Source organism: Carassius auratus, chromosome 36 (assembly GCF_003368295.1).
Source record: "Carassius auratus strain Wakin chromosome 36, ASM336829v1, whole genome shotgun sequence".
Taxonomy (NCBI): domain Eukaryota; kingdom Metazoa; phylum Chordata; class Actinopteri; order Cypriniformes; family Cyprinidae; genus Carassius; species Carassius auratus.
The window spans coordinates 13,396,928-13,407,253 of NC_039278.1; the positions used below are offsets into that span (position 1 = coordinate 13,396,928).

General features: G+C 35.1%; 1 protein-coding gene across 2 annotated transcripts in view; it reads right to left on the minus strand.

Moving 5' to 3' along the window:
• Nucleotides 1–5,101, minus strand: part of LOC113055322 (collagen alpha-1(VI) chain-like) — a 32,700-nt gene extending 27,599 nt beyond the window's left edge. For both annotated transcript variants that reach the window (XM_026221553.1, XM_026221552.1), the window contains exons 1-5: nucleotides 4,847–5,101; nucleotides 3,623–3,752; nucleotides 3,015–3,215; nucleotides 2,739–2,898; nucleotides 2,304–2,417 (exon numbers count right to left, since the gene is read on the minus strand). In XM_026221553.1, the coding sequence (XP_026077338.1) occupies nucleotides 2,304–2,417; nucleotides 2,739–2,898; nucleotides 3,015–3,215; nucleotides 3,623–3,752; nucleotides 4,847–4,934 (693 nt within the window). In that variant the 5' untranslated portion in view covers nucleotides 4,935–5,101. The remainder of the gene's footprint in view (nucleotides 1–2,303; nucleotides 2,418–2,738; nucleotides 2,899–3,014; nucleotides 3,216–3,622; nucleotides 3,753–4,846) is intronic.
• Between the last annotated feature and the right edge of the window lie 5,225 nt (nucleotides 5,102–10,326).

Consider the following 10,326-nt stretch of genomic DNA (forward strand, 5'->3'; position numbering starts at 1 on the left):
TTCTGTCTGCCTTGAGGATTTTGTATCTTCTTTAGGATCCCTCTCGTGTGGAGGTTCCTCAAGGTTCCATTCTTGGGCCTATCCTGTTCTCTTTATATTTGCTTCCCTTAGGGTCAGTTTGTAGGAAGTATGGCATCTAATTTCATTATTATGCAGATGATACACAACTTTATCTGCCTTTGATATGGAAAAAAGCAAAGTCCTTAGCACTATTGTTGGACTGTCTTGAAGATATTCAACCTGGTTGGCCTTAATTTTTGTAAAGTTCAATGAAAAAAAAAGACAGAAGTTGTGGTATTTGGATCCGGGGATGCTCGTGATTCTTCTTATCTGGATTCAGTAATTAAAGTTAGTTTTTCCAGTTGATTACCCAAAGTCTTTTTTGTAACTCTTTACAATAAGGTTCATTAGTTAACTATTTTAGTTAACATTAACTAAGAATGAACAATAGTTCTTCAGCATTTATTAATCTTAGTTCATGTTAATGTCAACATTTACTAATGCATTATTTAAAACAAGTTGTGCTTGTTAACATTAGTTAATGCACTAGGAGTTAACATGAACTAACAATGAACAACTGCATTCTCATTAATTAACATTAATAATTAAATCAATTAAAAATAACTGTAATAAATGTTGGGTTAATTGTTCGTTCATGTTAACATTAACTAATTAACCTTATTGTAAAGTGTTACTGTCTTTTCTGTCTTTTAATGACTTTATAAGAGTTATACCTATTTTGGTCACACTTTATTTTAGGGTCCAATTCTCACTATTAACTAACCATTAACTATGACTTTTGCCTCAATTAACTCCTTATTTGCTGCTTATAAATAGTTTATAAGGTAGTTGTTTAGTTTAGGGTATTGGGTAGGATTATGGATCTTATGCATTATATGTACTTTATAAGCACTAATAAACAGCCAATATGTTAATAATAGACAGCTTATAAGCAACTAGTTATTAGTGTGAATTGGACCCTATACTAAAGTGTTACCCATACTTTTATTTAGACTCGCCTGGATTACTGTAATGCCCTTTATGTGGGTACTAGCCAGGCCTCCCCAATACATTTGGAGACAGTACAGAATTTTTCCACTTGTTTGTTAACAGCAACGTGCAATCGAGAACATAGTATGCCCAATAGTGGCCTCCAGGTCATTTTAGAATATATTTTAAGATTTTGGTTTTGGTTTTTAAATCACTAAATTGACTAGCACAAAGATATTTTTCTGATTTAATACAAATACAAATACAAATTATGTGAAGAGCACATCGTACTAGGCACTTAATTTTTTTCTCCTCGAGCAAGGTTGAAGATTTGGGAGGACTGTGCTTTTGCAGTGACAGCCACCAAAACTTTGGATTAATTTGCCTCCCCATGTACACTTTCTGCATTTAAATCTAGTCTCAAAACTCATTTCTACTCTTTGGCATTTAACGCAGTACGAGAGATGGTTTTATGATTGCTTTGGTCTTATGTTTGTTTTATGTGTTTTAAATTGAGGATGCTTGTACAGCACTTTGGTAAACACTTGCTCTTTCAAAAGTTTTTTATAGATAAACGTTGACTTTGAATTGTCATAAGCTCAAATGTCTTGCTTACAAAACGTTCATTATTGATGGTGCACAGATAAAGGAAATTCAGTTTGTTGAAATTCCTTCTGCACTAACCTCATGTGTTTAGTGAAATCTGGTTTTTAATATTTTTTTGATACTCTTAAATAAAATAAAAAAAACTGTAATATTGTGAAATGTGATTATAATTTAAAATAACAGTAATATCTTAAAATGTAATCTATTCCAGGGATGCAAAGCTAAATTTTCCGAATTTTACTCCATTCTTCAGTGTCACACGATCCCTCAGAAATTAAATACGCTAATTTGCTGCTCAAAAAACATGTCAATATTATCAAAACTGAAAACAGTTTTGCTGCTTAAAAACAGTATTATTTAGGATTCAGTGAAGAATAGAACATTTAGAATAACATCCCTAATTTTAAATATAAATATTTTGTAAAATGACTGTATTAAAAGAAAGAAATTGTAATAATTTCTTCAAGAAAATAAATGACTAATCCCCCAAAACGTTGACTGGTAGTGTAAATAGTTCATGGTGTACACTATGTTTATGGCATTGTAATCTTTCTTCAAATAAACATTTAATCATGCAGTTTCAAGCAAAGTTTCTTAATTAACTTTCTTCAGGCAATCCTAAATGTGTTTGGATCAGCCAACACATAAATCCCCAGGAAAATCATGTAAACATGCTTGTTGTGGTGAGTTTGTGTTATGACACTCACAATCATCTCAATGATGGTGTTTATAGTGGTCGATTGCAAGGAGCGGTAGGGGTCTGCAGCGGTGAAGTTCTGTCTGTAGTTTTTGTCTGTGGCAATGATAGAGAGTCTGGTGTCCTGAGAAAACAATTGGGAAAAAAAGGGAACAATTACTGCTTGTCCAAATACATTTGCATGAGAAAAACAATGTCTCTTTATCACCCAAACCATCACATTTTGACTTTTGACTCCACATTGCTGCTTATTATAGTCACCCACTTACTGTACAAAGGAACAATATGTCTGATGTATTGCTAAGATGCAGTTTTTATATTGTTTACTTGCTACGTGTTTCAAATAAAACTCAGAAATATCTTTCAAACACACACACTATTAATATTTTAATAGAAAATGACATGCAATGCACTAAAATCCAAGCAGCTGTTTTTTGCACGGTACCTCCTGGTCAGGTGAGATGGCCACAGCGAACACTTTGATACCATGCTGATGTGCCTCATTGGTAGCCTCCTGGATCCCACCACATGGCTCCTTGTAGCCAGTCAAAGGATGACCATCCGTGACCACCACAATGTACTTATTCTGATGATAATGGGAGCCCCTGCAGGCAGATGCATGTGGCTATTTACACGCAAGGTGACATGCAATGGCTATTTGTAAAATATGACATTTTAAAATGCATATGCAGTTTTAAGTAATGGCAAAAAATGTACATACGCTTTGACTAGCTCAGCGATACCCTCCTTGATGGCACAGTCGGTGTACGTTCCTTTGCCGATGTAACTGATTCTATCTATGGCAGCCTTCAGCTCCGAACGGTGTGTTTTCACGTCAACTAACCCCATCACCAGCTCGGTGTCATCACTGTAGTGCAGCGCTCCAGAGTTCCAAGTCAAAAAACGACTACATGGTTGTGATCTGGCAACAACACAACAGATATGATCAAATTCAATTTGTAGCAAAGCAATAAAGAAAAAAATTCACTCTTTATTAAAGGTGCACTAAAAAGTTTTTTGCCACTGACCAGAATTATTAGCATTTACTAATGAAAATGAAACACTGAATAAAGCTGAAATACATGATGAACATTAAATGCCTTGGTTAGCAACTGAAATGAGTTTAAGATACAAACTTAAAATATAAAGATAATTAAATTATGATCTCAATCTCAATGATCTCAATGTGGCAGCCGTCATTTTCTCAGATATACATTGTAAACCTTTTAAAGCATATTATAAAATATTTTTATTATAAAAATGGATCAATTTATTGGTTAAAGTATTTACAATATATCAATCAGAATATGTCATTTCATGATAGCATACATGTCTTTCAGCTGATCGATGAACCGGTTGGTAAATCTTTTGATCTGGTCGATGTAAAAATCTGGAGGTTTGGATCTGAGGGCCACACTTTCAGATGTGTCCAACACAAAGAACAAGTCCACGGGACACTCTGCAGGAAGACAAGAGGAGAATCACAAAATTATTCATCCTTTTTGGGAAAATAGATTTGTAAACAGTAGCAATGTATTCTCATGTTCATTATGCTATATAGATACATTTTCTGTTTTTACTGACTTTCATTTATACAGTTCTAATCGTAGTTAGGAAAAGTATTGAGCTCCCCCTATTGGTTGCTAAGGAAGTAGTTGCTCCTGAGATATTAGCATGACCTGACTTAAACCCTGCAGTCACGTGACATTACAGGTCATTTCAATACAGTATTAAAGTGTATGAGATACTGTATACAGGTACAGTATTTACAGATGTATCCACATGTAAAATATAAAAGAAACTCCACCAATGTCATTAAATGTTTACCTTAATCAAAAAAAAAAAAAAAAAACCTTCAAAGCACATCTCTTTGGAACTAAATTATATATATATATATATATATATATATATATATATATATATATATATATATATATATATATATATATATATATATATACATACACACACACAAACACACACACAAAGCACAGATTATATAAGAGGAATCCATACATGTGGACCAAACCAAGGCCAAAGAAACACATGGTTCTCCAGAATCATAAGTTGCATCTCAACAAATAACTCACTACACTGATTTTCTTTGCATTGAATCATAATTGTGTTTATGTGTGATTCTTCAAAGCAAAATAATGTCCTGCATACACTTTGAAATAACCAGCATCACATCATCATCAGGTATCTCCTGATGAATGAATGGATGTCAATTTGTATTGGATAAACCTTTCTATGATATGACATGACATAACTCGCTACTTCAGTACACAATACCAAATACTATGATTCGGAATAGCTCTATACAACTTCTTATAAAGTTTCTATGTTTATTATAACAAAACAGCAAAGCAAGCAATTTTAAAAAAATCACATGTGCAGAATGTTGTATGTAATGCATTTAATATCAGTTTAAAATATAACTTATATTCGACTTTTACGCAAAGGGACAGCAGTTACACCGAACATGCAAAACATATTTTTCCATTACAAATTAGACAATAAGTGCAACATTAACTGAAAAATATTCGTAAGTACCTTTGAAAGACTGTTTTTTTTCATCCAGAGCGAAGATCCCTGCCCAAAGTGCACACAGCATGGTCACAATATATCCATTAAACGCCATAGCTCCTAGTGTTAATGCACGTTAACCGTGCACACTAATTTTTTAGGGACACAGAACAGAAGGATGGATATCACTGCAGGTTAAATAGGAAAACAGGTTTGGGTGAGATGAAGTAGTGAAGAGTGGCACGGTGGTGTGTCCGCTTAGAGTGCAAAGCAGAATGAAACGCCTTACAGCAGGAGGGAAGAGGAGGAGGAGTCTGGTTCACTCATGAATACTTAATTGCTTCGTCTGTGCAGCTGTACACTGAGGTTAGGCCCTGAAACACTTCAAAATATGAGGTGTATGCATAATAAAGAAGCACTTTGTGAACATTATTATGTTTAATGTGGCTAATGCAGACTACTTCTGATGTTTGAAGATGCTTTTCTGCACAATGACCATTATACAAAAAAGTAAGAAAATAACCAAAAAGATGCATTGCATTCTTAATAATGGCCCATATCAATATAGATTACATTTAAATTTGTATATAGATTTATGTTTAAATATAATTGTATTATTTTACATCCATCAATTTGACAAGCATGCAGCGCTTGGCATTTCATATTGTAATACAGTCCAGTAGTTTGAAATTTCATGAAACTGTAATGCATGTCGTCATATATATATATCCCTGCCCAAAGTGCACACAGCACGATCACAATATATCGTGAAAACGTTTTATGCCACAAATGTAGGGTTTTGGTGGTTGTTGATTTGGTTAATTTGAAACTAAATGGGTAACATTTTGGCTTGTGTGAATGTGCATGTAATGTAAAGCTCTGAGGTTTTTGGACGGGCAGAAGCAGAAAGATGCTCTGTGTGGAGATACATCCTGATGAGGTTATGCAGAAAGAGAGGTGAGATGTGTGATGCAGTCGATGTAGTTGCACTCAAAAACACACAACTGTTAAGAGCTGAGAGGCGAGAGAGAGAGAGAGAGAGAGAGAGAGAGAGAGAGAGAGAGAGAGTAACTAATAAACAAGACATCTAACATGTCTTTTTTAAATCCAGAGGGGGAGGGTAAAGATGTTTCAACATCTGCATCTCGGTCTACTGTCTACATGTAGACCAACTGATGAGGAGAAAGAAAGAAAGAGAAACAGCGCCACCAATGCGTGGATTTAAATGTAACCTTTTTTCTCACTGAGATCCTTATCCTGAGTTTTCATATTTCTCTATAAGTGAAAGTCTGCATTTCCTTTCTTCTACAAAATGCAGGTGTGTGGCTCATTATGTATATTGTGTGTGTGTGTGTGTGTGTGTGTCAAAAAAATATTACTACTGTAATGTGTAAATGTATATTAACATTATAATATATTAAAGGTCAATCAACATTTAAAATTAGAAAAAGAATCAAGAATTATACACCTATAATGTCTTCAGTCATTTTGAGGGCTAAAAATGAAATGAACAAGGCTTGTTACATATGTATTACTTAAACAATTAAAAACCATATTTGTCAAGCATTAATCTGAATATTACAGGTTCATCATAGTGGTTACAGCCCTAATGTCTCTGGTTTGAGATATTCACAAGAAGCTGCTGTAAATCAACACACCAGATGTTGTCATAGATTGATATAAATGATGATCTTTACCTTTGTGTTTATACATTTTTTTAGAACGATGACTGGATCACAGTGGAACAGTTTTTCACTTGAATATCTGGAGTTTATGAAGGATGCTTTGTGTCTGGGTTAATGTCTTCCATTAACATACAGTAAATTCAAGATGACACTCTTGAACACTATAATTACAACATCGTGAGTGAAGAACGACATCATCATTCATCCACGTACACAACAACAGACTCACATACACGTGTGCAAGGATGGGAAAACATCTACAGCTTTGAGAGAGTCCATCAAGAGCAGCTACGTTTTAATACTGAGAAAGAATGAAGGTAAAGTGCAGACACTACATTCACAGCCATGGCCAAAAGTTTTGAGAATGACACAAATATTAATTTTCACAGTCTGCTGCCTCAGTTTTTATTATGCCAATTTGCATATACTCCAGAATGTTATGAAGAATGATCCGATGATTACAATTAATTGCCAAGTCCCTCTTTGTATTTAAAGCAAACTTAATCCCAAAAACATTTCCACTGTATTATAGCCTTGCCACAAAAGGACCAGCTGACATCATGTCAGTGATTCTCTCATTAACACAGGTGAGAGTGTTGATGAGGACACGGCTAGACATCACTCTGAGTTAGATTAACAGACAGGACGCTTTCAAATGAGGGTGGTGCTTGAAATCATTGTTCTTCCTCTGTCAACTATGGTGATTCACAGGCAACGATGAGGCTGCTAGTAAGATTGCACCTAACTCAATCATTTATTGGATCATCAAGAGCTTCAAGGGGAGAGGTTCAACTGCTGTGAAGGAGGCTTCAGGGCATCCAAAAAAGTCTAGCAAGTGCCAGAACCATTTCCTAAAATTGATTCAGCTGCAGGATCGGGGCACCAGCAGTGTTTTTCTCTGATGAATCCCCTTTCTGATTTTTTGGGGGATCCGGAATAAAGCTTGTCCAGAGAAGAAAAGTATACAAAGAAACTGATCCCAGACTGTACAGATGCACAAACAGCGCTGTAAAGTCCGGAAAACACATTAGTACAAAAATACCTGTTAGGAGAGGAGAAAGCAAAGACTACAGCCATTACAGAGAGAACAATTCAAAATGAACTGCAATTACTATTACTAATACACAGAGGTGTAAAATACTTGAGTAATTTTACTTGATTACTTTACCTAAAGGTATAGGTTGTAGGACCTGCCATTAGAGGGCGCACTACCAAAACAACAACAATAGCGTGGTTTGATGACGCTAAGAAGGAGCGTGGAATGATGGGATTTGTGTCTTCTACCCAAGCGCTGATGCCTATCAATCAGACGGAAAGATAAATCATGGATTTAACGGATGCAAAGACACGATCAGACTATGGACCAGACGCGTCCTCGCGAGGGTCTAGAGACGCAATGCCCCGCGTTTGGCGTGTATGCCCCATAATACTAATCTTGTTGATTGTTATAATAGCATATGTTTTCTGTAAAGATACGAATCAAAACAACTCACCTGTCGAGCAAAACAAAAGTGAGAACGGCATCTCTTTCTAGTTGAAGTTTGTCGCGAAGCTCTCTCCATCTAGAAAATGCAGCACCGATATTGATCCTCGCTCTTTATCTCCATCTCTTCTTGGTTCGTTTGGTTGGCCCGTACGCTTACGTTTACGGGAGCTGTCCTTGTTGACAGAACTAGCAGCAGATGGTAAACAGTAATTATGTTCCATAAATGAGTAAGACAATAAACCATAAAACGAGCAAGAAGCAAGCTAGTGGTTTGCTGGATGGACGCTAGACACTACTTCCGCATTTGTCCACGACATGTCATGTAGTTTCTATGTCAGTAAAGGCGGTAACAAAGGGTAACTAACGTCATTGACAGGCGACTGCACTTACCCGTGTCACTGTTTAGAACGGGAACTTTCTCATGATTTACAAGTAGTTGAAAACATCAGAGATATTGTTAGTAATCAGTTCGACAAAATATATAACACTAGCCTAGTGGTTTTTGGATATTTTACTGCGAAATCGTACAAATTGTACCTTTAAGTATTATTTTGGGGATTTATACTTTACTCAACTACAATTTAAACTGACTACTTGTACTTTCACTTGATTACATTTCTTAAGAAAATAACTTTTACTCCGTACAATTTTATTTCATCTTGAAAAGTACATAATATTTTTATTTTATCTTATGCACATTACATATGGTAAACAGAAGCTCAAACGAGTGTGCCTGACGTGAGAACTAATGATCATTGTTTTCATGCATCAAACACACACATTTCTACCTCAGTTATGACTTTCATCAGGTAAATGTCTGGCTTCAAAAGTTCACCATCAAATCTAAGGAAGCATATTGAGGTAGCAAAGTTGGGTTTTCCCGCCCAAAAAAGTTTATTCGTTATGTGTTCTGTTTTGATAGAGCCATATTGTATTTACAATATGTTTTATATGAAACATTAAGTAGGATTTAGGACTGTCTGTGAATATTTTTTTAAATCTTAATAATTACATGCTTTTCTCATTAATTAATCTAATTAGTCACAAATAATTATTTATCAACATTTGCTGGGGGAAAAAAAAAACTCTAAATGCCCCAAATCAACATTTAAATGATGAATTCTCCTTTTAGACAGTGATGTTAAATAGACAACACAAATAGAGTGGCCTTTAAAAACATTAACGTTGTATGTTTCAATTCCTCATTAATTCAATACATTCTTGTATTCTGTCTGGAATATATTTCTAGCCTCTCCATCACATCTTGCTCTTCAAAGGGATAGTTCACCCAAAAATGAAAAATCTCTCATCATTTTCTGAACCTCTCGTCACCCCAGATGTTTATGACTTTCTTTCTTGACATGAACACAAGCAAAGATTTTTAGTCCATATAATGCAAGGGGACAGGACCACACAAAGTAATGTTGTGAATTGGTGGGTTTTTGTTAAATGTGAGCCTAAATCATCACAAATAAAGGTCCAAAGACTTAAACTACTTCAGTCTGTGTGCATTGAATTTATTTAATACATGAGTTTCACAATTTGAGTTGAATTACTGAAATAAATGAACTTTTTCTCTACATTCTAATTTATTAAGAAGCACCTGTATATTTTAAAATGTGAATTATTCATGCATAGAAAAGCTGAGTTTTTCAAAGCCTAGTGGTTAGAGAGTTTGACTCCTAACCCTAGGGTTGTGGGTTTGAATCTTGGGCTGGCAATACCACGACTTAGGTGCCCTTGAGCAAGGCATCGTACCCCCAACTGCTCCCCGGGCGCCGCAGCATAAATGGGTGCCCACTGCTCCAGGTGTGTGTGTTCACTGCTCAGTGTGTGTGTGTGTGCACTTTGGATGGGTTAAATGCAGAACACGAATTCTGAGAATGGGTCACCATACTTGGCTGAATGTCACGCCAATATTTTTGTGCAAACTATGATAATCAATGTATTGTTATTATTATTAATGTAATAGCCTTATTTACTATATTTTTTGCAGTGTCTATTAAGTAAAGCACTACATAAATTAATTTGATCTGCCTATATATAAATGTATCTGTATATTCAAAAATAATGCACATATTTTTCATTTCTAGTTATTATCCTGTCATATGCGTAAACATTTTAATAATGTAAAATAGGCCTACATAAAATGTGATGCAATAACATTCTGTACATCAAAATAGTGGAATGCACACATTCAATGCTTGCTGAATTTCAGTAGAACTATTTCAGAATTCACTTCACTTGTACAATGGTATCTTATTTATTTTGTGTCCTTTAGTGAGTTGTGGTGGAAATAAACCAAAAGCATTGTCAATTAAAACAATTATCACGGA